Source organism: Mesitornis unicolor, unplaced genomic scaffold, assembly GCF_000695765.1.
Source record: "Mesitornis unicolor isolate BGI_N332 unplaced genomic scaffold, ASM69576v1 scaffold5994, whole genome shotgun sequence".
NCBI lineage: Eukaryota > Metazoa > Chordata > Aves > Mesitornithiformes > Mesitornithidae > Mesitornis > Mesitornis unicolor.
This window is the reverse complement of record NW_010180683.1, coordinates 1-27,828: the sequence shown is the minus strand read 5'-3', so window position 1 is coordinate 27,828 and position 27,828 is coordinate 1. Positions and strand designations below refer to the sequence as shown.

Sequence of the window (27,828 nt, the reverse complement as noted above, 5' to 3'; positions counted from 1 at the left end):
AATTCCTGGTGTGGTGGGGAAGATGTGGTGGTCTGTGCTCATTCACGGGGCTGTGGTGTCTGTGTCGCCTTGCCTGGGGAGAAGGAAGCAGCTCACCTTCCTGAAAGGCAGGGATATAAGGTGTCTGAAGATCTGGGATGATGCTGTTTTGCTTCACTTGCATCATTTGTCTTGCAGCTGTAAGCTTGAAATGTTTGGGGTTTCTTCTCTGAAGTTATTTATTAACTTCAGTAATGCAAAATGCACAGTCCCAGCTTGAGTTGTAATAGTTTCAATTATAAGCCGTGAACAAGACTCCAGGATTGATGTATCTTTATTGAGAACATCCCTATTAATAGTGCTTCATGTGAGTTAAACATCATCTTGGAAGTCTGCCATCATTGTTTTGAGAAGTAGCATGCAGACAAGAATGGATGTAGTTTAATTGCAGTGAGGTTAAAGGATCCGGCGGTCGTCCAAAGACTTGTTTTCTCCAGTTTCTTCTGGAGTGTAGACCTTTCAATAGGCTGACTTTTCCACAGTCCATTTCAAATGCCTTTCAGGTTTTCTGAGTTACTAATTCAGTTTATAAAACTGGATTTGATAGCCAACCCACGACAGTTGTTAGAATAAACAGTACAGAAGTGTTCTGCTGATGTCAATAGTGGCTTAATCTTTATTGACATTTTCATTAGTGTTTATAATATACAGAAGACAGCTATTTCATAATAGGGGCAGATATGAAAAGAATGTAATACCTTCAGTCTAAATTGTAAATTCATTTGTAGAAGCCTTTCTGAAACAGAAGAATGGGTCCTAACAATTTGAATGGCCAAACATGGCTCTTAAAAGATTTGAACCATTTTATTGGTGGTGACGTTTCATACTTCGGAGATACTTTAGGGATCTTCGGGATAGGATTGTTAGAGGTTCTTATTTTGAGTATCGGTAATTCCAAATATGGTCTTACAGGAACTTCCATAACTCCTTCCCTAAATGAACAGAATTACCCAGATATATTGTATGTATGTATTAATTCATGGAAATCTATATTGTTTATAGATACATAGCACCTGCTGCTGTTTACCACAGATGAAACCATTTGTCTTGATTTTTCTTTTTTAAAATCTTGATAATAGTGAGAATGTGATATCTCACCTGTAATACTGTGTGATGATCTTTTAATGCTGACAGTAAATTTGTACTTGGCTTAATACTGTGAGATATGTAAGTCTTCCCGTGTGTTCAGGCTGGTTTATATATGAGGTTTTACTGTTATAAAATTGCATTGTTTGTTTGTGTGCCACAAAATACATTGCAGCAAAGATCCTTTAAAATCCTCTGCTTCTCAGCCTTGTGCAGGAGGAAACAATATCACCCATTCGTGTAAGAAATCCGTTCTTCAGACTGAGGCAGCACACTATATTTGTGTCTTAATAAAAAGCTTTTAAAATAAAGTTCACAGCACACACACAAAAGACCAACAAACCCCAAAATCCAAGCAAAACAACATTGGGGCATTGTTTAAATTAACTTGAAATGATGAGCTCGTTATTGCCTAGGTAGAATCCAGAAATCCAGATAACTGGCTTCATCCTCACCTTAAGGAACGTTTATTTGGTTTGACAACAGCAATGGCATGTGTGTGCTGTGTGATGGTTAATTTGGCTAATCACAGAGGGAAGCATAACATAGCTTGATCCAATGTGTAAGGGAAATGAAGACTACTTAAAAAGCAGGAATTGCAGGACTTTAAATTTATGTGGCTCCCATTCTTCATCTTGTTTTGTTTTCCTTTGCAGTCCACTCCTTTACACCTAGCAGCAGGCTACAACAGAGTTCGAATAGTCCAGCTTCTGCTCCAGCATGGTGCAGATGTTCACGCGAAGGACAAAGGGTATGTAAAGTGAATGAATAATGCATTATCTGTTTGCAGCAGTGCTTTTGTATTAATCAAGATGAGGAATTATTTCTCGGTTTCACGTTGCAGCACAATCTCAAATAGTTGGCAGAGAATGTCACATTTGCTTCCAAAATCTCCGTGTGGTTCATTATTAATAAACTTTTGTTAGAGCCTCAATAACAGATTAGCTGTGATTGCACTTGTTTTAAGTGTTCTATTACACCTTTAAATATTTTCCAAACCTTATTCTTTGCTTTCATGCACAGACTACACTGTTAAATCACGGTCTTCTAGCATTACTTTAACGAAGGCGATGGGGTAAAGGTATGTGGGCTTAGTGAAAAACAATTTGCATTGGAAAATTTCTCTATAGGCTCATTATCTTGATGCATATATATGGATGAAATTTGAAGCAATATCAATAACACTCATGCGCTCACAACTAGTGGTCTTGGGAGACCTATCTTGATTGATGTTGCCAGCAAAAATCAATATATAGTGGAAGCTAAAGTATTTTATTTTTGCAGTAAGGTTTGTAATAACGTAAGATACCAACAAAATGTGCATAGCAGTCAGAAATCTGGAATGATACGTGTTGTACATTGCTCTCAGCCATACATTTCTGAACTCTGAGGTGATGATTCTCATGGTGGTCTGATAGCAAGGCTTAGTCCTGACACTGTAGAAATGGGACCCCTGGTTAGAGGCTTGCCTTTTAGGTAAGATAGCAAGTAAGATATTGAGTGTGTGTTCTGTCTCCATCAGCAAAATTGAGGCACTTCCTATATATTAATTTTCTGCTGAGTTCAGCCTAATGCTAAAAGAGATTTTAAATTAAGATCTTATCTTTTTTTTCTTTTTCATTCCAAAACCCATCTCAAACCTACTTAAACTCTTGAAAATTGACTGATTTGTAGCGGTTTTGTCTGTAAATTGACAAAAAATGGCTTTTTTGCTCAAAATTGTTGTGAAATGTATGATGAGACGTTATGTAAATAAAAAGCCCCAGAGTAAAGCTGCATGTAATACCTGTTCAGGTGGATCCAGCACTGTTAAGCAGGTTTTAGGCATTTTACACCTTTCTGAATTCTGAGCACCGCTTGGTAGAAAATTGCAGCGTAGGCGCCTCAATGAGGTTTGAATGATCCACTTGAAAAGTGTGAAAAGCGTGAAAAGTAAGGAAGTTGAACTTGAGCGGGGGACGGGGAAAAAGAAAGAAAGAAAAGAAAAATTATACCCTTTACTTTGTATTAAACTTTAAACCAATTCAATCATACTTCAGTATGTCTCACAGCCCAGTAAGCTCCCTCAAGTTGTAATTAAGAAAAGTAACGATGGAAAATAACAGTTTGAAAAATTGCCCTGAAACACAATTCCCTTTCCTGTGACAAGTGCAGTGCTGCTTCTGAGAGCATCTACCTTAAAATTAAGCTTACCCTGTTGTCTAGTACTTGCTGTCCCAATGCTCTTTGAGTTGATTTTGCAGTTCTGGGAAACATCCCCTGTATTTTTCATAAATGGTGAAGGGTTAATTATTGTTTTCAGCGTATTATGCATTCTGGTTTGTTGAGCCATAACTAGCCTGTCTTGCTTGGCTTGATTTAAACTCATTTTGTCTTCTGTAATAATTGTCCCCTTTGCCGTCTCCCTTTTCAGTACATTACTTTTAAATTACATTTTGTGCTTATGACTAGATCCTTGTTATTTACTTTGGTGGTGTCATTTTTAAGTATGGCCTCCAGTAATATAGCTGTACAAAAATTACAGGGACTCTCTTAGAAGCATCTCTTGCACAGTTAAATAGGTTGTACTGTAAAAAATGGAGTAAAATCAGGTCATTCTGCAGTCTGGAGCAGCAATTTCAGTCTGCTTTTTGTGGATATTTGCACATCTTCATAATATACCCAGGAGTTACGTTAGTGTTATCTGGGGAGTTCTGCCTTTCAGACAGCATTTTAAATAAACAGGAGTTCCTATTTAGGCAGAAGCAGAACACTGACTTCTCTTGAGCAAATTGAATGTGGAATGGGACTTCTCCTTCCTTCCTTAATAGCTTCAAGAAAGATAATTTCAAAGCTAATTAATGCTAATCTTAGTGGTAGATTAAACCTCTGTGGCCTGTTAGGACCAAAAAAATCCCGACCATTTTAATACTACTCTTAAGTAACATGCTGTTTGGGATTAAAGAACATGTTGTTAGATTTTTTCAATTCATTTGTAGATCTTAATTTTTAAATATTTAAATATTTTAGATTTAATTTTATTTCTGTTCATCTCAGTAGAGAGAAAATTGTTTCCCCTTCGTTAAAAGTGCTGCTTAAATTAATTTGTCATTTCCCTTCTTCTATACAGTGGTCTTGTGCCTCTTCATAATGCATGTTCATATGGACACTACGAGGTTACAGAGCTGCTGCTTAAGGTAAGTGGAAGGATGGAAAGTAATTACTGTATTTTTTGATGTGTTAGGTGAGACTTATACTGCTTATTCCAGAACTGAAAAGGGAGATTTTTTTCCTGTAGTAACAGGTTTCAAACACCGTGTGTGTCATTTCAGAAGCATGCAACTTTAGACCTTCTGTGGTACAGTATATGTGGTTTTTTCCCCACTTAACTTCTTTGAACAGATAGTAGAGTTGCATTTATTTGATTTTTTTATTATTATTATTATCATTTTTATTTTTTCCTGTGGAAAAATCTGTTCTAGTGAAAAAACAGCTCAGAAAAATGCCAATTGTTTTTGTATATACAGGTATTTTAATAACTATTTTTTGTTTGTGTTCATATATGAAAGAACGGAACCACATTTTATAATGAAATTAAGCTGATTTATTACTAACGCAAGGCTTTCTTTGCTGTGCTAGCATGGTGCCTGTGTGAATGCTATGGACCTCTGGCAGTTCACCCCCTTGCACGAGGCTGCATCCAAGAACCGTGTGGAGGTCTGCTCCCTCCTGCTGAGTCACGGTGCGGATCCCACGTTGGTCAACTGCCACGGCAAGAGCGCGGTCGATATGGCTCCAACACCTGAGCTGAGGGAGAGATTGACCTGTAAGTGTTTTCAGACTGGAAACGGTTGTCTGGGTGTAAAGGGATGCTTTCCTTCCCAGCCACCTTCCTCCTTCTTCACAAGTAGATGCAAAGCAGCAGAGTAACTGCAGCTATGCCTCACGTAGGAGTCTCTATATTAAGGCTCTCTATCACACTTAAAGAGTAACTTCCAGGAAGTAGATAGCTTTGGTGTGCAAAATTGAAGAGGTGGAAATGCCAGCACCTTCTTTTACAGTCTTTGCAGTCCTTAAGCTGTTTACAAAATAATGTTTCAGCTCTAATTTGAATTTGTCTGCCTTTATTTGCCCCCTTTTGGGGATTTGTTTTCTCATTGTAATCTGTAAAAGATAATTAAGTGAGACAAGTATGGAAGCAAAGCATTATGAAGTTACAGAAAACTCCTTGAGAAGTAGATTCCAAACTCAGTTATAAATAAGCTTTTGGATTTGTCTGTCACCTTTTCAGTATAGCAAAATTCCCCTGATACGCTAAGAATGTGATCCTGCACTATTCATAGCTATTCAGGTTGTCGTCTGTCGCTGCTCTTTGCATGCGAAGGTGGTGAGATCACGTGCAGCTCTAGGAGAAAAGAGGAGGGCGTTAATATCTTCTAGCTACTTCTCTACTCTCTATACTGGTCTAACTTGGGAGATGCTTCTGGCTTTGAGGCATTTGTTTAAATTAGCAAGAAAAAAACCCAACTATGTAAACTTTATTTTATTTCTGTAATTATAGTTCCTGGAGAGGAGTGGGGAAAGATTCATGTTCATTAATATCCACTGAAATGTGTACACAAATGTGAGCATTATGCCGAATTTGGCAGTATCTTGATGGGACATCCTGTATTTGCATACCCAAAACAACATGTTTAGTATATTCTTGAGTTCATTGGCTTTATACTTTAGGAATAATATTACATTTGTTTGTTTTTTCGAGATTCATTTGTACTTGTGCTTTGTATAATGCTTTGTTTACAAAGCAAATTGTAATCTACTTGAAATTAAAACTTAAAAGTTACTATATTTATTTTTATTTCTAAATATACAAGTGCACTGAATATAAAAATAAGGGTGGGAGCAGAAAGCCACTCTTAAACAAGCTTAGCATTTCAAGCTTGCTTGCGAAAGACAAGTACTGATATTTTTACTGAGATTGAGCTTTTTTTTCCCCCTAGTTCCCAGGTTCAGGCATCATTCTTACTAACTTACTTTTCATTTGTACATTTCAGGAGAAACACTTCTAGTCTTTTTTCAAATTCAGAATTAGTTAAAACTAAAATGAACTAGTGGCTGAGCTGAACAAGATGTGACACTGAATATAACAAAGTTACATTTCTATGCTGGCAAAGATAGAACAGCTTTCAAAACCTGTTTCATATTTGTAGCAGACAGGCTTCAAATGCTTAGCCTGTTAGCTTACTTTAAGACCATTAGTTTAATATTTTATATTTAAATTATATGTTCAGGCTTTACTTTGAATTATTTGTAGTTGGAAATACAATAAGGTTTTTGAAAAGCAACTGTAATGCCTTTTTCTGAAAAGCATTTTAATAGCATTGTGCTCACTTGAACACATACATGGGTAATTTAGAGGTCACATATGCATTTAATGTCAAGTGGGTGGAGGATAAGAGTGAGAAAAGCTATAAGGATTCACTTCCCCTCTCCTTTAGAATGTCCATTTGGTTTCAGAAAACCATGATTCATGTTCTGTGTCCCAGGTCAGCCACTATCTGAAGATGTACAGAAATACCCTTATTTCCTCTTAATTGAGTATCTCCAATAACATTTATAAATGTGACATGCTGCTGAATATTAAATGCGTCTTTTTCCTCCAACAGATGAATTCAAAGGACACTCTTTGCTGCAAGCAGCCAGAGAGGCAGACCTAGCCAAAGTGAAAAAGACACTTGCTTTGGAGATCATTAATTTTAAGCAGCCACAGTCGCATGAGACTGCACTGGTGAGATTATACAGTCGATCCGTTTGTTTTATGATAAATGTGGTGATAGTGCTGGTTGATGAGTTTTATTTCTACGCTATGAAAATGTATTCATCATCTGAGACTGAGGATTTGCCCTCAAACACTTTAATATATTAAAATTAAATCATTATAGACATAACATCATACAGTTTTTTGTCACTTTTTTTTCCTTCTTCCTGGTAGATTACAGAAGCCTCCCCAGCCATTCCTCACCTGATAATTTTTAACTTCTCTTCTGCTTTTTCTCTATCACTCTCTTCTTTTTGTTGGTCAGTTGCTGTGGGTTTTGGGGGGTTAAACAGTACTGACAATACCACATTAGCTATGGAAACAGGGGTCTTTGAGACTTTCCATGCAGTATCCTGCTCTTATTTCATTGTTTGAAAAAGCAGTGGAGGCAAAAAACACAGCCAGTATCCCAGATACAGTGAAGATGTTGAAGTTGAGAGGGACGGATGATATTATTAAAACCATTATAGTTATGATATTTTATTTCAGTGGAACATTTTCCTCACAGTGGTAGGTCTCAGCTGCAGGAATATAACTGCATATTTAGTGTTAGAAACATTGTGATTGTTATTAGAACACTGTGTGTTGAGTACCAAGCATCCATGTGCTCTGTTCTCTCCATGGAGGACTCAGTGTCCTAGCCTGAACTTCGAAGCAAGACAGAGGAGAAATATTTAGAGGCTGAACATGAAGACTATGTGAAATCTGGGATTATGTTATCCTTTTCTTCCTGTGTTTGCGATTCCTCAGTATTTGCTTCCTGTACTTTAGATTTCCAAGTGGTCTCCCATCCAAGGACTTGGCTTCCAGGACCAGATGGGGTTATACAAATCTAACTGATCTGTTCCTGTCCTAAGCATGGTATCTTTTACCTTGGGTCATTCAGGTCTTTGCCCTGTTACCCCACAGAGGCCAAAGAAGCACCTGGTTTATGTTTCAGTGTTGCTCTGAGGTTTGGCAATATTTTAGCATTTGTCTTGCATTTAGTGCTGGTTTCTCATGTTGGTAGGAAATACAGGTAGGTTATTATCTGCAAAGCCTCAAAATTACTGCCACTCTTCAGAGCAAAAGCTGATCTTAATGTTCATTTACAAACCTTGCGTTTGTGGAATTTGAACATGCTCTGCTAACTGACAGCAGTGTGGAAGCTGGAGTGGCAGATACTTCATACATAGTGAGGGCTAAAACTGGGACTGTCTGCTTTTTTATGGGTTACTGGTTTAAAACATGGGTAAACATAAAATTATTCAGAAGTATCTCCTCTTTCTTATAGTCTGCTATCTTGAGACATCCAAACTTGAGCCAACCATTCCTAGACTGGTTTTAAAGCATGGTCTGTAGCTTATCTGGAACCACGCTTGTAATTTCAGGCCTCAGGAATGCATTGGTAGGGTCATGGTTGAAAATGTCAGAACAGATTGAGTCTCTGCAGAGGATCAAAGGAAAAAGGGAGGAGCAAAGTGCTCGTTTCTGGGTGCTGAATGCACAAACCAACCAACAAGCAGACCCGAACCACATTTGGGAGAACAGTTACACCTAGCAAAGGGCTGTGTGGTGGTCCCACAAGGACAGGCTTGAGTATTGAAAAGCACTGTGTGAAAGACATCTCTTTCTCATAGCACAGAAAAGATGCTGTAGGAGATAATCTTTTTTTGCATCTTTTTTTATTGCATAATTTGTAACTGGGCGCATAACAGAATTGCCATTAGGTTAACAACTTCAGAACGCACTGCAGTAGAAGAGGAAACAAAGCAACACGCAAAAAGTTGTGTTAATCTGACAACAGCAGCAGAATCTTAACGGGTCCTTTGGAGTCCCTCTGTATGAAGTTAAGCTGTTTCAAGCCCTTTACCTCCATTGTGCATTATGTGCTGGTTTTGTTCTGCTGTCTTGTTACTGTAGTTGGGAAAACAGCTGTAGTGGACAAATAGCTTTAAAATCAACATTGTTTTTCTGAGTAGAATAATTTAGCATTGATCACTAGCTTGTATTTTGTTCAGTATGTTACATGTTTTGGCAGAAATACGATGGTTTCTGTTTGTAAATTTTGTAGTCTGATGTTCAGCAGAATAATTAAGAGATGAAGTAATGGATCTTAAAGCTCTTTGTCACCCGTGTAGTTGAAACGTAATTTATATTTGCTTTTTTGCAGCACTGTGCTGTGGCCGCTGTGCATCCCAAGAGGAAGCAAGTTACAGAACTATTGCTCAGGAAGGGAGCAAATGTTAATGAGAAAAACAAAGAGTAAGTTTCTGAATTTTTTTAATTTTCCAAAGAACTCTACATATTAGGAATGTAAGACTAATATATATTTTTTTTTAATTTTATTTCTCTATAGTTTCATGACACCTTTGCATGTTGCAGCTGAAAAAGCACATAATGATGTCATGGAAGTTCTGCATAAACATGGAGCAAAGGTAAATGCACTTAAATGTATTTTATTTAAGGCAAAAGGCAAGAAGAAAGGTTGTACTGGTTAAATACAGTGTTAGTTTTTACAGTAGTTGTTACTTTTTTTTCTATGTGCCTTGTGTTTCTTATGTTAACCTGGAAGTGTGTTCATCTTAAATCAGCACAGGATGTTCAGGAATCCCATTTGAAAATTGGATTTTCTCTCCAAGTAACTGAATATAGGCTTTATGAGTGTAGCTTGCTCATTTTAATGGATCTTGCTACTCATTTCTAATAAATATGGGCATCTGGGTGCCTCTTGTTGCTTTATCTTGTTGGCTTGAAACTATCTAGTGTCTGAATTTGTTTGACACTGTGTTTAGTAGTCTGTCGCTGGGCATTCCTTAGCCCTTGCTTCTGAGTCTCTTGGTCAGGTTGTTTTGCTGTGCTATTCAGCTGTGGGTGGGTGCCGTTTGAACCTGTGGTGAAGCTTTCTTAGAAACACATGGTTCAGCAAGTTATTAGTTAAAGGCAGAAGAAAGTATAACTTAGGTTATTTAGGATGTCTTTTAAGCATCTTTCAGAAGTTCTTAAGAATGATCTTTCTCTGAGTTTTAGTGACATTCATGGTAACGATATACTTAGCTACTTAATTTTCTCAGAAGCTCTTCTTGATGGGTACTTTTTTGCATTGGCTAAAATAGAAATGATCTCCTTATTTTTCCCTTTAAGGGGGCTCACATTACACTCTTTGAGTCTCCACCTTCATTCAGGTAGCTAGAAATGAAAAAATATACCTGTAATAACAATCTAGTGTGTCACTTGATGTGCTGGGAGGTGACAGCACTGTAATTGTATGCATAGTTAATACTAAATCTTTTTATTTTGAAACAATGAATTGTGATTTATAAGCCTGCATGAGAGCTCATTGCCATATTTCAGTAGCTGATTCACTTCCACAGAACTTCAATGGCATCATAAAACAGCTTAACAACAATACCGTGACAGAGTTTATCACATTTGAGAATTTGATGCAGTGGTGACATACCAAGACTTTTCTGGGGCAGGAAGCAGGGCCAGAGGTCTCAGTTACAGTCATTAAGACCATTCATTATAATTTTCCCAGATTCACTCTTAGTACCACACCTATGAAAAGGAAAATTAATTTTGCCATAGAAATAGATCCTTCATGGCTTTATGGATCTGATTTTGCACGTGAATTTGGTACTGATGGTACTTGGGTAGGCACTGAAGTGGACATGCTGGAATTTCAAGCATATTGATACCCAAGTACTACCTGCTTTGAAATACGAGGAGTTTCTGTGTGCTGAGGGTTTCTGGAAAGCCTACTACTATATCACAGGTATTTAAATTAGTGCTCCTTTGAAAATCTAACTCAGTGTAGCCAGATTAGGAGCAAGCTCAAAGACATCATCCTTACTGGAATGGCCCAATTTCATTGTGTCAGTAGCACATTCTGCAATAGCTTGTAATTCTTTTATGTCCCGAAATTGGGGTTCCTAAATCACGATCCATGAATCAGCTGTGGACTGAGTGATGATGGTGAGCAGCCCACGGTTTTTTACAGCACCATGCCGAGTGCCGAGTTCTGTTGTTTTTTCAGTTGACAACAGACAAACAGAGGTACCTGGTGGTCATTAAAACTCACTCTTTGTTCATATCCTGGTATATGCCTGCTGTTTTATTCCGAGGATAGCCATTCAATTCTGTGATCTAGCAAAGCACTTAAGTGCATGGCAGGAGACCACTCATAGTTAAAATTAAGCACGTATTTCCATACTGCAATGGATCAGGTTCCTCTTTGTCAGTGTCTAAAGTTCCTCAGCTGTTAAAATGGTACACAGTGCAGTCATGGTTTTTCACGAGAGGTAGGTCATTAAGGCTTATGAAACACTTTGAAGTTCCCAGATGGGATATGCTCTAGAGTATTAATTAGTTAACTAGGCATATTTAATCACTCTAAAATGTTTGTCTTGCTTGGATATTATCATTTGACCTCTTGCTCATGCTTCGCAGGCATTCAGTTCATCAGACACTCTTAACGTTGATGTTTATTTGTTTCTGATTGTTGGGACACAGCAGCTTTAAACTCTGAAGCATGATACAGGTTTTTTGGGTTTTATTTTTTCTATTTGTTGTGTTTCTGGAAGCTTTTTCTTCTTGTTTACTTATTTTGTGCCTTGCCTTCATAAGATGTAGTCAGATGAACTCAGTTCTTTGATCCTGTCCTGCTGTATTTTTTACAAGGGAGGGTTCTTGTGAGCTGCCGAATCTAGTGCCCCTGCAAGAGCATCCTCACAGCGAACATCCATTTGTTCTTTGGACAGCACTCTCCTGCCATTTAAGTACCTCTTTTCCATTTTGATGCTTCTTTTGCTGAGGTATTTGCAGTGAACAAAGTGATTCTTCTTAGCCTTTTTGTTTTGGTAGGCTAAAAGCCTCCAACCCTTGGTCTTCTCTCATAAGGGGACATTGCCATTTCCTAATCATCATTATAAGTCTGCTCTTTACTAGCACCAGAGCAAATCTTGGAGCTCAGGCAACAAGAATGGGATTCGTTCCCCAAGAGCCTTACCTGATGGCACTTCCATTTCTCTAGTGTAAATGCTGAAGTAGAGCGTACAGGGATCATGTTTGCCTTTTTAATAGACATGACACTGCAATATTCAGACTCTTTCTGTAGCCTTGCAGTACACAGAGAATTTTGCTGGGTTTTTTGCCCTGCTAATTTTTCATATGGAAACGTTCTCCTGTGCCAAGATCATTAATGAAAATATTAAAACAAAATTATCCCACAACCAATCACTGAGCAGCCCTCTCCCTTTCAGTATGGTCAGTTCCCATGTGATCCCTTATAAAACGCTTACTGAAGTGTGGGTAGATGAGATCTGCCATATTTTCTTTACTTTGCAACTTTTCCATCAAAGGAAAAGTACTGTATAAGTCAGCTTTAATCTACCTTCTGGAAACCACTATTGATTATAGAGACAATATAACAATTTGAAAAAGATGAGTAACTGGGGCTTCAAAGACAGTGGAACTTTCTTCTTCTGAAATCCAGTGCCAAAAGGCAGAGAGCTGATCCACAAAAAAACCATCCAGTAATGTATTTAGGAGACAAAGTCATGTAAAGTTAATATGTTCAGAAAGACATTTGGCTTTCTAGCAGTGCAGAATAAAAGGATTAAAGTCTTTTCGAAACTGGAATGATTGTTGGAAAGAAAGATCTGCAAGCGTGCAAGCTCACTGGTGTCTTGGGCAAGTGTGGAGATGTGATGAATGCTGTTTGTTTCACTGTGTTACATTTCTGAAGGATAATGTTCAGATATCTTCTGCAAGAGAAAATGAGCCTTTCTAAAGTCATGTTAGACTGATAGTGTCTATTCGTGATGGTAGCAGAAATGTCTTCATTCTGCTCTGCTAGAAGCACCAGGCATTATGGATCTTTGCATAATACAGTTATTTCTGTGCATTGGGGTAGCACGTTGCCAGCCTTTCATGATTCATGACCATCTACCTAGACCTACATGACAGACACAAATGATTTTTAATAACCTTGTTGTTTAATACATTTGCTTCCAACGTTTCAGGTAGAAATACATTTTTTCCTCAGGAAAGAATAAGCATCGAAAAATTAATTTTCCTTTCAGAAATGCAGCAGGTTCTGGACTATGATGGTTAACAACATAAAGAGCTGTGTGATCTGTTGTGGTTGTGGGGTTCAGCTTTTTTCACTGCTCAGACATCTAAACTTAGTGACATTAATCTTACGCTTTTGTGTGAAGGGGCAACTGTGGAACATATGGCTGGATCATTTAGGAGCTTTCAGAGTGAAACCAGACCTTTGTTTGTTTGTTTGTTTGTTTTTCTTCTGAAAGCTTGAAATTGCTACCAGCCTCCCTTCGCTCCTATCTTGTTCAGTGTTAGCGATGCACAAAGACATGAGACATCCTGCAGGTTGTCTTCAGAATAAATGCAGCAGGAGAGCAGTTATAACGCCTGCGTCGTGCAGGGAAGGATACCCCGATACTGGAACAGCTGGCAGAGCACGAATTTCACGTCTGATTTTTAGAATATACGTCTTTTAGAAAGATTTCACAGAGAAAATTGCAGCTGCAGTTTGTGCTGCTGCAGTGTCAAGGAGTAGTATGATATTTAGGACATTTGGTATCGGCAGAAAGCGGATATATTTGTGATGTCGTGCAAAAAATGTTTCCAGCTGTTGAGCTGCCACAAGTGCCTGGCAGCCGAGGGAATTTTGGTGTAGCTGTGTACGCTGCTCTTAAACAGCAGCGGCGCAGGGAGGAAAAATCTCTTCGGTGTCTGATATGCAACCATTTTGATTTCTCTGCTGTGTGTGTCCAGGGTGGGGAAGAGGAAATTGAAGGGATAAAAGGAAAGAACAGAAGGAATTCTGCAGTTGGAAACACTGTGGAGTATGGTATCTTTCCGTGAAAAGCCTTACTTAAAAACACTTTTCATTTGATAACTGCATTCCGCTTTTATGTTGCGGTTTGAGCAGTGGAGTGGCTGTTTCCATGCTAAAAGGGGAAGAAACCAGAGCCAGTGTGCTGTGGAATGAAAGCTGTTCAATCCATCATTTTTAATTCCTTGCAGAAAACTTATCTGTAAAGTAATTCAGAGCTGCAGCCTTCTAATTTCCGACTGCTTATAAAGGAGACCAGCTGAATATTTCCCATATTTTTTTATTATTGCAGCTGAAACAATCTGATTTCTGAGCAGATAAATAAGGCAGTACACCTTGGATATTTTACATTTTCTCAGAGTTTAAATTTTAACTTTGAATTTGAAAGGACATGTGTTTTTACACCCAGTATTGGACAGGCATATGTCTTACCAGGTTTGATTTTTATGAGAGTTTAATCTCAGTTTGTCTTTCAATTTGTAACGCTCAAATTGATTTCCATTTGGAAGTAAATCCTGATGCCTTCAGCCTTAGTGCAGTACGTTCTTGGGTTGGTTTTAGACAAGTGCTGTGTGATTGGCACGAGCAGATCTGCCTCACAGTGAACGTATTCCCCATGAAATTGCCCTGCAAAGCCTAAGGAAAAAGAGCTTCATCTGGTGCGTGCATCCCCTCTGTCAGCTGCAGCCCTCTTTGTCCCAGGAGCAAGCAGGCATTTCTTCATACAACTGGCGTTCTTCTGTCACAGGAATCGATCGCTGGCAAAGATAATCATTTGGAAGTGAAAGGAGACCTGCAGACGACATGTGAGATGATGGATCTGTTGACTCTGCCAGTGTTCTTTTCAAATGAATATTAACATTTTTTCCAGGTACTCAGTCGGTATCGAGTTGTGCAGCGTGAATGCCTTGCTGCTGTGCTTCAACAGTTTGTTCAGTACAGGAATGTTTAACACAGGAATTCAGTGTTATGGAAGATGTTAATTATGATTCTCTTTCTTGGGTGAACAGAGTATTATCAGCTACTTCCCGAATCCACAAGTCTCATTTCATTTTGCCTTTGCCATAACTAAATTTGTACAGCCTCGGACTGCTGCTTTTCCCTGTGCCCTTATCAGTGGTGAAAGGTATCCGGTGTCCTGAAACAGATGAGGATGGCCATCATCTGAACAAAATGATGGATTTGGGACATTCGGCATCTAGTTAATATTTATGATAGCAGTAGGTTTTTATTTAAAACAAGACTTTTAGGGAAATCCCATTAGAGTGGCATGAGCTGAGCATGGTTAGAAGAAAGCAGACCTGTTCTCCTGTACATCTTCCTGCAAGAGAGGTTTGTGATCTGAGAAATTCCTGCTTTACCAGCCTGTAGAGTTGTTGAGGGATATAGAAGAATTGCAGACAATATAGAATCACACTCAGCTTTATTTAGGTGGTAGTTTTAATTTCTTTTCCTGTGTTTGATACTGCTGTATTGCAGATATTTTACTTTATTCTTTTTTAACTCTATCTGATATTAGATATTTTCTATATAGTTACCCCCCTAATTAAATTTCATTTAGTTACAGAATATACAACTTACCCAGAACATTTTTTCACCATTTTTCATGGAAAGGTAGTAGGATTTGCAGGCTGCGTTTTAGGTGAGAAATAACAAGCAAAACCTTTGTTCACTGCCACCACAAAGATTTTGATCAGGTAAAAAGGTGGTTTTGTACAGTTGCAGAGTCTATTATGCATGCAGTTCACAGCCTGCAGTCCGTAGGCTTGGAAACAGATAACAGGTTGCGAGTTGCTTGCAGAGAATATAGAATAGTTCTGTATTTCATAAAGGGGTAAAAAATCTGTTGGACATTTGCATTTACATTTGTCTTGAATCACTGCTAGGTACAAAGTATCTTCGTGAACAGTTATTTTCATTAGGGGTTTTTTTCAGCTTTTTAAAGCTCTCTATTGTTCTCTTCCTTTCTCTGGTATTGAACCCATGGAGATGCTTACAGTTATTTAGATACTCTGTTAGATCTTGGCAGAGAGATAGGTTTCCATTATATCATACTCTTTGAAAGAATACTCCTTTTTGCCTGTTTATACACTCTTGTATTGGGCATTATTATATCCAGTTATACTTGACATTTCTGTAAAAGTACAAAAAATGAGGAGGAAATGGACTGTTTGTATCCAACCTCCTTTTTTTCCTCTGTAGAATTCCTAATCTGACATCTTTGTTTTGCTTTAATTCTTGGTATTGAGTAACGTTAATGCCCTTTCTGAGGCTGACAGATGGTAATTTCCTTAAAGCTGGAAGATCTTTGAAATGCTTGGTTGATCATTTACCTCTTTCTCCTCTTCTGTGAGAGTTTTGCTTTTCTTGTACAAGGTTGATCTTCATCAAAAGTTTGGGTCTGGGGATCCTATTGTCCATTAGCCATGCAAACAAATAACCTGCATTGTTGAAAGACAGGAAAGCATCTGCAGTAAATTATCTTTACATTGAAGTGTTTGCCTTTTTTTTGTCATTTGGTTTTGTCTAGTTGCAATGCAGAGGGATTGATAAATAAATTTGTATGCTGGAGTATTCTTGTTATTGCTCTTCTTATTAAGGGCAGTGACAGGTGCAGGCTTTTAATTATTACAGTGTTTTATTTCACATTGCTGCTGATTTTTCAGATGAATGCACTGGACACACTTGGTCAAACAGCGTTGCACAGGGCTGCGTTAGCGGGTCACTTGCAAACCTGCCGGCTCTTGCTGAATTACGGCTCCGATCCCTCCATCATCTCTTTACAAGGCTTCACAGCAGCACAGATGGGAAATGAAGCAGTGCAACAGATTCTAAGTGGTGGGTAAAAATAAAGGCTTGTGTATTTGAACTTCACCTTCTTCCTTTCCTTTATAGTTGTGGGTCTTACTTCTTTTTCAGTGCAGGAGACCTGCAGTAGTTTTCTCCTCCCTCCCTTCTGCCATCGTGTGTGCACATATACAGTGTGTACTGCACGATACTTTTCAGAAGAAAACCACAACAAAAGAAAACAAAAAGTTACTTTCGAATTTTTGCAAGTAGGGAGAAAAATAATTGCATCAGTAGTTACTACAGAGCAAGTAACTGCCTTGCAGTGGGGTGTGCATGCAGTCAAAGAAAGGCAGATATCCAGATAGATAAGATCATCTATGGTAGCTAAAAGCTTAATGTCCTTTCATGTTCTCAACAGTGTTGCCTTAAAACCAGCAAAATTAAAAAGGCATTTTACAGCAGTGCAAGGAAGGACTGTTTTGAAGTGTACCCACTCCTAAGACATAGCTGGTTACATTGGTAGCATTGCCTGTTTGAAATACGCATGTGGCTGTATGTGTATTGAGAGAAAAGAATGTTAGCTATGAAGCAGAAGAAAGTAAATACATCCCCTGCTGTTAAAGGCAATATCAATTTGATTTAAAAAATAATAAACTTACAAGTATTCTGAAAACACTCATTTTATTTTGAATTAAAAATTCATTTTCACTGATTTACCTTTTCTGGGAAAACTAATTTCAGATGTCATGCTGTACTGCTTTTCATTGGAGAGGCAGCAGCCTTTCTTGTACATCAGTGAAGGTGTTCAGGACTGAAAGATCCAAAAGCTGAGAAAATGCATGTAGTGTAGGGTTGTTGACACTTTGTATTTCAAAGCTAGTAAATGAATTCTGAAATTATTTACAAAATATTACTGCGTGTTCACTTTTGTAAGACTGGGTTAAATAAATATTTTCATTTAAATGTGGGGTTTGTTTTGATAGAGATTGTTACTTGACTAATGAGTTCACAACTTAAAATATTTTCTATATGGCATTAGATTTTTTTTCTCACCCTTGATTGCTGGGCTACTTCCCAACTGTGACATAGCAAGTATGAAAACAGCTTTCTGATGCCATAGTGGCCAGTGGATAGAAATTTACTCTAGCCACTTTTGATTTTGGTAGCAATTGGTAGGAGTATGGCCATGTAATATAAGAAAGCTCATCAAGTGAGCCTGTTAGTTTTTTCAAATGCTTGAATGCTGCTGGTTTTGCTCTTCTTGAAAAGTAAGATTTGTTTTATTTCTTTGCTCAGTGCAGCCTTTTGGTACTCAAGTTCTAATCTAGTGTTCTAATCTTTCCTGTAGTAATTAAGTTGTGCTTCTCATTGATTTCCTTTTTCACCCTGACCAAAGCCTTGAGTCTTGGCTGTCCTGTGAAGAGTCTAGAGAAGAGGTAAATAGTTGCAAAGGAGCAGAGCTTTGGATGCAGTATAGGACTTGGCCTCATCTGTCCTCTTCCTGCCTCAGGATGCTGAGGTGGTGGTGCTGTTGGGGAGATCAAGGAAAGGCAAATAACTTGAGATGAAGAAGGTGTGGGCTGAAATCATAACCCACTCCAGCAACAGGAGTTTGATGCATGCTATGCTCTGCCCACAGTCACTGGCATTTGTGTCAAATTTGTGCCATCCTTCTCTTGCAGCATGTGTTTGAATCCCTTAGAATCACAGATTTAGGTTGGAAAAGACCTTTAAGATCATCGTGTCCAACTTCTTGCTGGTGGAACTGCTCCAGAGGATCAAGGTAGACTGAGTAAAGGAGCTGGCAGCTCTGGTTGTATTGAAGGTGCCACCATTCCTCTTCCCTGAGCTTTTTCAGGCTTTCTTTCGAATGAGATAATTTCTTCACTAACAGTTGAGCTTGTAGGAGTTGCTTCCCACTTCCTCCTCCTCTTCTTCCTGCAGTGAGTATGGAGGCAAGGAGGTAGCAAAAGGCCACAAAACACTGATCAAGAAGATAAAATAGGACTGCAATAGGAAATACTATCTCAAAGTGAATTGATAAGTTGATGTCCTTCTGTAAGGATGGTTAATTATGAAAACAAATCTCTCTTTGTACTTATTTTCTACTCCTGTGATACAGTCACAGATTACATTGCAAAGACAGGAATTGACTTGAATCTGCAGAGACCTTCTCACAACATCTCTGGAGTTTCCTCTCAGGACATAGTACCAGTTCTCTACATTAAAAGAAATTTTTGAGTTATTTTTGATGGAGTTGCATGCCCATCTAGAAATGAGTTTAGCCCGTTACAACACTGACTTTCTTACAGCATTCTTACAGAGGATTGCAACCCCAAGTTCACCTTGCCCCATTTGTTTTACACTGGGCAGTCACTTATGTAATTGTTCAGGCAACATTCTGCTGAAACTTGTATGCCATAAATCCTTGACCATGAGAAGAGTGGCTTCTACAATAGAAAGCAGTTTCTATTAAAAATGAAGTGATCAAGATTGTCTTTTCAGCTCCTTTTTGTGCAGCACTGAAGAGCTCTAGGGACAGCTAATCCATTGCTCCTTTCCAGCCACCTCTTCCTCTTTCCTCAGTGTATGCTTGCTTTCTCACATCCATATTTCTAATGAGAAGTAGGGTAAAAAATGAGTTTTGAGGCCAGAACCTGTCATTGTCTTACATTTTTTTCCTCTTTAAATGACTATATCTCTCTAAAGGTCTCCTTTTAATCACTCTGTCATTCTTCTGACTCTATTTTTAACCACCCAGTGTTTATAACAAGGGACAGATCTTATTGTTGCTAGGAGGTGCAGAACAGAACTGGAGCATCATCCAGCAGGCAGTCATCATGTGGCCAGAGCCACCTTAGAAACCCCATCCCCTTGTCACCGATTCATAGCGCAAGATGTCCAAGTGCGGAGTGTGGAGGCGGTAATTCAGCTGCAGAATTGAGCAGGTTTAACGCTGGCTGTGCTCTGGTACCTCATGCAGTTTGTGGAAATTGCTGAGAAAGGTGCTTTTGATCTTCAGCAAAACTTTGAATCTGTCCCAGTGAGCGTGGAGATTTCTTACATGCAGAAAATGGTCCTTTTTGCCATCCATAGGATTAGCAAAACATTGAAATTCCATTTGACATAATAACATCAATCTGAGTGGCTTACACTGCAACTAAGGCTCCTTATTCAGCCGTGTAGGCAATATGAACATCACAATTCCAGCTGCATTTTTACAAATAACAACAGACTTTTTAAATGTTGTTTTGTTTTTGTTTTTCCCCAGTTTGGAAACTATGTTGAGCACAAGTTAATGTAACTTAATGATCCTAAGTAATCCTGAAACATCTTTTTCCCCTATGTAGAAAGTACACCTGTGCGTACATCTGATGTGGATTATCGGTTGTTAGAAGCATCCAAAGCCGGAGACTTGGAAACTGTGAAGGTAGATTTGAGCAATTATTGCTAATTTTCTACTTTGTATTGCCGTGCAAGGCTTGTGGGAGCCTCTGCTACAGGAGTTGTGGAAGCAGTGCCCAGTGGATTATAAATCATAAAAAATGGGAAGGCAAATCTCTTTACTTTTTTATAGGAAGTAGTACTTTAAGATGTGTTTTTCATGAGTTTTTGGCTGAACCATAAATTTATGAAGCCATAAATTTAGAGCAGCTATTTCTGTAGCTTTGCCTACGTGAAAAGAAATTTCCTGAAACCTAACTTCTAAAACCTTGTATATAATAATAAATGGATCGAGTTTTGTGTTGGGTTGTTTAGAGGTGGTATTGTGGGGTTTTTTCTTCTGTATTTTTTGTTTGTTTGTTTGTGTGTTTAATTGTCTGGTTGTGGTTTTTTTGTTTGGTTTCTGAGGTTGGTTGGTTGTTGGTTTTAGTTCTGTACTAGATTTTTATTTCTTCTTTTGTCTTTGCAGCAACTTTGCAGCCCTCAGAATGTGAATTGTAGAGATTTGGAAGGCCGTCATTCAACGCCACTGCACTTTGCTGCAGGATATAACCGCGTATCGGTGGTGGAGTATCTGTTGCACCATGGAGCAGATGTGCATGCCAAAGATAAAGGGTACATTTCTTTCCATTAAGTGTTCTGCTGTTTTCTATTAGTGTGAGACCTCTACCCCCTCTATTCATTTTGCTTCAGATTTCAGTGACAAACATGTTTTTCTCTTGAAATTTTTCCTCTTTTCTTTCTTGTTCAGTGTTGCTCCTGGCATCTTTGTAGGGAGATTTATAGACCATTAAGGCATACTTAGCTTTCTGGCAAAGCCGTTGTCAAGTGCATGTCTGACACTGTAATACGTGATTCTTCTCTTCCCTCTTTTGCCCATTTTGGAGACTTTCTTGTGCTTAAAAGCAGCCTTTAAGTTATTTCAGGTAATTTAAAATCAGTCCTGGGGTTCTCCATGGGCTGCAAGTGGATCTCTGCTCCACTGTGGACCTCCATGGGCAGCAGGAGGACAGCCTGCCTCACCATGGTCTTCACCATGGGCTGCAGGAGAACCTCTGCTCTGGCGCATGGGGTACCTCCTCCCTCTCTTCTCTGACCTTGGTGTCTGTTTCTCTCACATATTCTCACTCCTCTCTCCAGCTACAGTTGTGCAGTTGAGCTGCAACGTTTTCCCTCTTAAGGAAGTTATCGCAGAGGCGCTGCCTCTGTTGCTGATGGGCTCAGCCTTGACGAGTGGTAGGTCCATCTTGGAGCCAGTGGCATTGGCCCTGTCGCACGCAGGGAAAGCAAGGCACCCCTGTAAGCCCCCCGGTACCAAAACCCCGCCATACAAACCTAATGCAATAGCATTACACCTTTTCTGAAATTTACACTCAAATATCCAAGGTCAGAGCGTCAGTGCTGCTTACAATTTGGTTTTTGGCTGTCAGTAACAGCATTGGAGTTACTTGCTTGTGGAAGTAGTAACATTGGTGCTTGCTAAGTATTAAAAGTCTCATGGATAAAATCTGAAGGAAGACAATGAAGTTTTAATTGATGTTTTAATAGCAGGGAATATAAAGCCATGAAAACTGGAAAGACTGAAAGATACCAAAAAATGTCTGGTGGGAATGGGAGTTTTATAACTTTGTATCAGATTTTATTTTCTGTTGCTATTAATACTTTCTCTGTGATTAGTGGCTTAGTACCCCTGCACAATGCCTGTTCTTATGGACACTACGAAGTGGCTGAACTCTTGGTGAGGCATGGTGCTTCTGTCAACGTGGCAGACCTGTGGAAATTCACTCCTCTGCATGAAGCAGCAGCAAAAGGAAAATACGAAATCTGCAAGCTTCTTTTAAAAGTACGTGATCTGGAGTTCTCAGTTCTGTCTTTAAGTGTGTCTATGTTTAATTTTGCTGAAGATTAATTAACTAATGCAAAGTTAATTGCATTCAGTGAGTTCTTTGTCTTTGAATCTACTTTCGTCTTACAATTGTCAGATGGTTTCTTGTGTAATACGGCTTCATCAATACAGTTACTTCCTCCAGTAACCTTCCTCCATATTAACACTGTTAGCCAAAGAGGGCAAGACTCAAGCTGGAAAAAGCAGCTGAATCTGTGTAAAAATACAAAAACCCCACCTTGTCTTATTTATCCCTTTCTGGAACAGTTACTGCATTTAAGTAAGCCTCTGTGAACACTTACACAAGGGTGCATTACGGAGTAACTGAAGGTGGGTACTAAATGGTGTCTGGCATGTGAGAAATTTAAAACTGTTATGTTAATGTATAATTTATCAAGCTCCTGGAGGAAATGCATATTAATACTATGGAATAAATATTCATTATCATTAGTGTAAAAAGCATGAGGTAATGCCAGCAAGAAAAGTGAGTTTGAGAACGGACTTAGCATAAGATTATATCCTGCCGTGGATGGGTAAAAGAGGGTGCCAGAGCAGAATTTCTTGCCAATCCTATTTCCTGTTCTAGCCTTGCTGCTTCATGTTCCTCTGAAGCACAGCACTTAAAATAGGAATAAGTCAGTACATGGATAGTCTTAAAATTGTGAAGCTTTTCTCTGTCCAATTCTCTTTTCATTTTTCTGCAGCAAAGTCCTGCTATTTCTCTCCTATCTCATTAATTATTTCACCTGATTAACTTTATTACCAAAAAAAAAACCACATTCAGAGAGGGTAGCACATCAGTTTGTAACACATCTGCAGTATAAACCAGAAGATATTTAGAAATGTCTGCGGACGTTGGATGATGATACTGGTGGTAACACCTGAATACAGATTTTAGCTCAAGCTATCAGAGCACTCCTATCTCTCAAGGGTTACTTCATAGACACCGGAGGCCTCTGGAGTTTTCTGATCATTCCACTGCGAACATAGCCATTTTTTGTGTTCAAAGGATCCTGAATGAATGTACGACAGGAAATAGAAAAGTGCTGAAATCTTTCTATTTGAAATCACTCTTGCACAAGAGTTAAAAATGCCTGTAAGGTGACAGTTTGGTAAAGGCTCTGGGTGTCCGTGGATATGCGCTCACGCTGTGATTTGCTCAGGGCTTCTCCTGTGTCTCTCTTACGCCAGCTGGCCGTGCTGTCAGCTCTGCTGAGCTGGGGATGTTGAGCTTCACTCCTCCTGATTTGCACTCTTTCTCTGTTCTCTCCTGTTTAAGAAGGAAACAAAAATGTACAAGCATTTTGGAGATACTTTCTTTTTTCATCATCTCTCTTTAAAATTTTCTTCTGTGCCTTTGAAGGGGTCTCGCAGGACACTGCCTCTTAATTTAAATATTTATTCTGGAGTATTTGAATAGTTCCAGTTTTAATGAATTTTAAATTAAGGGATCTAAGGTCATATCTTGGATAAGTCATTGTAGTTTACAAGGCTTTGTGCAAAGAGTGCTCTCTTTCCAAAAGCACCACAGATGTGGAGCTGGTTCTGTGTAATCAGTACTCCATTCCTCTCTGTCCCTTGCTGTTTACCCTTTACACCCTCAGCATTGCCGTACTGCTTCCAAATACAAGGCGGTTAATTTCTTCTGCTCTCCCATCCTCAGCTCATTCCCTGTGGCTCACACTAACACAGCTTTGCCATCATTCCCAGTGAGAAATGGCAGGGTAGACTTGCTGGCAGGGACTGGATCACTGCGTTTGATTATTCTGAAGGGGCCAGCCAGAGAACTACAGTGCCAGCAGCTGCCTCTGCCTTATCTGGCTCTGTTTTTTCCCACTGCTGCTGAGAGCGAACAGGGAAGGAGCTGTCCTCCCACAGAATTGTACATGGACTTGACTCACACCATATGCTCTGTGTACATCCAAGTTCCCCTCCTCATCCCATGCTGCACTGGCTGATCTGCATGTTTTGTCAGTGCAGATAAGCTCTACCAGTCATCCAAATCCACTTTCTCAGCTGTCCCACCAAAATGTTTTCTCCACTGCTTTCCAGGACCTGTAAACTGCTTAAGATGGTGCCGTTATCTACTGGAGAGTGTAGAACTGAATATTTTTTTCTAGTTCCCTTCTGTAAGAAGTGCCTTTCAATAGCAGGGTGGCATTTAGTGAAACTCAAGGCTTGGGTTCATCAGGTCAGAAAGGTGCTGAGGAAATGCCTCTGCCAGCCAGTTTGCAGGAGATGGGAAGGACTGGCCAGCAAGGTATTTTCAGTTGGCTTTTCTTTAGCTGCTGTGACAGGAGGGTGTAGCTACATGCAGGATCTGCTCCTGAACCTACTTCACTTGCAAGTAGGACAGTGGCAGCTCTCGCAGAGGACTGCCATTCTTGCCTGTGGGGTTGAGATTCGCACAGCTGTGTTGCTTTAGTGCTTTAGGCCTCAGCCTCCTGGATTTCTTCTCATGTGCCTACTCATTTATACAGTTGTTATTTCACGATGGCAAGTCAGCAATATCCCCCACCTCCTATCTTGTGCCACAGAATAGTCACACATTTCTGTGCACTGCTCTGCTCGTGGTTGTGACAGTAGGATTCCCCTTTGCTCTTTGCAGCATGGAGCTGATCCAACAAAAAAGAATCGAGATGGGAACACTCCTCTAGATTTGGTGAAAGAAGGAGACACAGATATCCAGGACTTACTGCGAGGAGACGCGGCTTTGCTAGATGCTGCCAAGAAGGGGTGCCTGGCACGAGTGCAGAAGCTGTGTACTCAAGAAAACATCAATTGCAGAGACACCCAGGGAAGAAATTCAACACCGCTACATCTTGCAGGTGGGTGACTCACCAGGTTCTGAAGGCTTGTATATTTTATGATAGGGTTACAGAAATTAATCACCAAAACCAGCATTGGTATAGTAGGAGTTTCACAGAGCATTGTCCTGTACAGAGGGATATTAATTATGTCAGCTGTATTTCAGGAGGTAATACAGAGCTTTTGCAGTCGAAAAATTGCTTTAGCTTTTCTGTCTAATAGTTTTTCTTTAGTTTAGCTTGCCTAATACCCCATTTCTTCTCCTGTGCCTCTTCTACAGCTGGTTACAACAATTTGGAAGTAGCTGAGTACCTTCTTGAGCATGGTGCTGATGTTAATGCCCAGGACAAAGGAGGATTAATCCCCCTACACAATGCAGCATCCTATGGGGTAGGTGCAGGCATTCTTGCCATGAGTAGACCAACAAGGAGTTCTTTAAAGTCACATCCAAAGCCAGTTATTTTGCAGCTGTCTTGCCGTGAACTTAGTTCAGATTTTGATGGCATGAAATAATTACTGGGCTAAGTTGCTGTTGTGAGTTATCTTTGCAGTCCTACAGATGTAAATAAGACACAAATTCAGATGTGCTGTAGCAGATAAGAGTTGCTGTTTGGAAAGATCACTAGAACATAGCTTTTATGCAGACAAGCAAGTGCACAGCATTGAGCAGTGTTAAATTTGAGGTGACTGTTGAAACAGAAAAGACCTCAAGTTGTTGCTGAAAGACTTGGATGGAAAGAAGAGAACAATACCATGGGATCGTGTCTAGGTGGTGACAGGGAAGTGGAGGTCTGTTACAGCTTTCTCTGGTGGGGAGCTGTTGCTAAAGTTGAAGTGTTGAAGCACTACTGATTTTTTTAGTAAGAGTGTCGTCAAGGGTAAGCTGTCTGCTGAAGTGGCTGATTCAAACCATTTTGGATGAGGCAGTCCCTCCTTCCTCCATATACGAGAAAGCATCTGTCTGTGTGCCAGTTGCACAGATGCCTGATGGATTACTTATAAGCAGCTGGTAATTGTGGATGAGATGAGAAAGAAATCTCTTGCAAATAATTGTACAGACAGTGCTTGAGAAGCCCTGGCACGAGCAAAATCTGGGAGCGTTGTACAGACAGTGCTTGAGAAGCCCTGGCACAAGAGCAAAATCTGGGAGCAATGATAATAACAGAACCGCGATTGCTTTTGTCTGAGAGCCAAATGAAGTAAAAAGTACTATGTTCACCTTATTTTTAAGGAGAGCATATCAATGAAACTCAGTCTGCATCATTTGCATTGGTTCTCTATGTCAGTCTGAGATCCCAGTGTTCTAAAGAGCTAAAAGCTCAAAGTCCTGCTTTTTTTTGCTGAAGATTTAGAAACGCAGCACTGAATTATTTTATGATACTGGGTCCTAATACCAAGCAGTAATGTTCATCAGCATCTGCCAGAAGCATTAGGTTCCCAGGATGTTGCTTAGATCTGGAGATACATTCTGTTGCAAAGATTGTGTTCGTTCTTTTCAAACATGGGAAACCAAACCACACATTTTACATGACGGCAAAACATTCCTTACCGGCACAGGGAAATATTAGAGATAGATTTACGCTGGTGATTACTTCTAAAAATCACAATGCAAATCCAATCTGGTTGCCTCACTTTCTTTAGGAAAAGTTAACGAAGCAGTGTTTAGTGCTTTTCCATTAATTTATTTAGCGAAGAGTTGCTGTGTACCTTTCCTGTGCAGCCCACGTTTCTCTCTGAGCTGTCATCAGCCCATTCAGATCTCTGTGATGGGAGGAGATGAGTACTGGTTTCACAGGTTCGTAGCTGGCAGGTTTCACAGACTCAACGTTTTCCTCACAAAGTGTCTTCGCTTCTCCCACTCAGCACTTCATGCTGCGTGTCCCTCAGTAGGGTTTCACGTGGCAGAAAAGTCACAGGAACAGCAATTGATGTAAAAGTTTGGCAGCGGGGGAAAATAAGGTCAGCAGTCTTTTCAAACCGTGCTTATTCAGAGAGCAAGCCCTTTTATGAGAGCTGCTGAGAGTCACTTAATTGCCATTGAGAGGAAAAATTAAATCCATTGGCAACTCTTTGCGCTTCTGCTTACAATTGCAGTGTTTCATGCTCCTACCTACTCATTTTGACTGCCTGCTTTTTTTTATATCTTAACTATATTGCACAAGTAATTTTACTGGTCAGAGGCAGTCAAAAAATTTATTTGCCAGTGTTCTGTTTTCTTCTTTTAACTTCAGAGACTTCAAGGATGGGATATTGATGGAAGTGTGGGGTTGTGAGATCATTACTTCCAGAGCCCATGTAAAGCAGTGGTCCTCGTGACATTCATAATGTGTTTTATCAGTTACAGTTCTCAGAAAATATGATCCAAGAAAGAACAAATTTGTGCTGCCGTGGATGGGTTCAGAGTTTTGCAAGAAATTGCAAGAGAGAAATAAAGTACAATGAAGACTTGTATGTGCAGACATTTAAGTGGTGGCTCAGCAGTACAACACATTGATCTTTAGAGCTTTTAGTATGGTATCACAAATATTGTAGTCCTGTAAATATGTTTTGCCGGTTCAAATTTGTCTACAAGTATTTAAAAAGTTAAGTCTTGGTTTTATGCTGGATCGAGTATCACGTCTGCTCCTGCAGCTGGCACAAACTTCATGCTGTGCACTCTGGGTGATTTGGCAGAAATACTATTTTGTACCTGATCCCAATTATACATATGCTGGTGGGTGATCTGGTAGTGCACTGATACAGATCTAATGACTGTGGAGCTGCAGTATAGAGTGGTACCTGGAGAGGTGTGCTGATACATAGACACAGGAGGCAGAGAAGTGACATGAAGAAAGGAAGGGGGAAATTACCTGGGTAATAAATCACCTCCAGCCCGAAAAAGGAAATACTTGTTTTAGCAGTGTCGCGTTGATTAAGATGTTTTTGTCTTTTCCAGCATGTGGATATAGCAGCACTGTTGATCAAATACAATACCTGCGTAAATGCAACAGATAAATGGGCTTTCACACCATTGCATGAAGCTGCGCAAAAAGGAAGAACACAGCTCTGTGCTCTGCTGCTAGCTCATGGGGCAGATCCGACCATGAAGAATCAGGAGGGTCAGACACCACTAGACCTGGCAACAGTAAGTTCACGTTGGCT

General features: G+C 39.6%; 1 protein-coding gene across 1 annotated transcript in view; it reads left to right on the top strand.

Moving 5' to 3' along the window:
- The window catches only part of LOC104539578 (tankyrase-1), a gene marked incomplete at both ends in the record, with an annotated part of 83,695 nt that extends 55,884 nt beyond the window's left edge, over positions 1 to 27,811 (top strand). The window contains 13 exons of the mRNA XM_010183148.1: positions 1,782 to 1,876; positions 4,235 to 4,301; positions 4,744 to 4,930; positions 6,771 to 6,892; positions 9,075 to 9,166; positions 9,261 to 9,339; positions 16,427 to 16,598; positions 19,901 to 19,980; positions 20,464 to 20,609; positions 21,672 to 21,837; positions 24,488 to 24,707; positions 24,968 to 25,077; positions 27,623 to 27,811. Of these exons, the coding sequence (XP_010181450.1) occupies positions 1,782 to 1,876; positions 4,235 to 4,301; positions 4,744 to 4,930; positions 6,771 to 6,892; positions 9,075 to 9,166; positions 9,261 to 9,339; positions 16,427 to 16,598; positions 19,901 to 19,980; positions 20,464 to 20,609; positions 21,672 to 21,837; positions 24,488 to 24,707; positions 24,968 to 25,077; positions 27,623 to 27,811 (1,725 nt within the window). The remainder of the gene's footprint in view (positions 1 to 1,781; positions 1,877 to 4,234; positions 4,302 to 4,743; positions 4,931 to 6,770; positions 6,893 to 9,074; positions 9,167 to 9,260; positions 9,340 to 16,426; positions 16,599 to 19,900; positions 19,981 to 20,463; positions 20,610 to 21,671; positions 21,838 to 24,487; positions 24,708 to 24,967; positions 25,078 to 27,622) is intronic.
- Between the last annotated feature and the right edge of the window lie 17 nt (positions 27,812 to 27,828).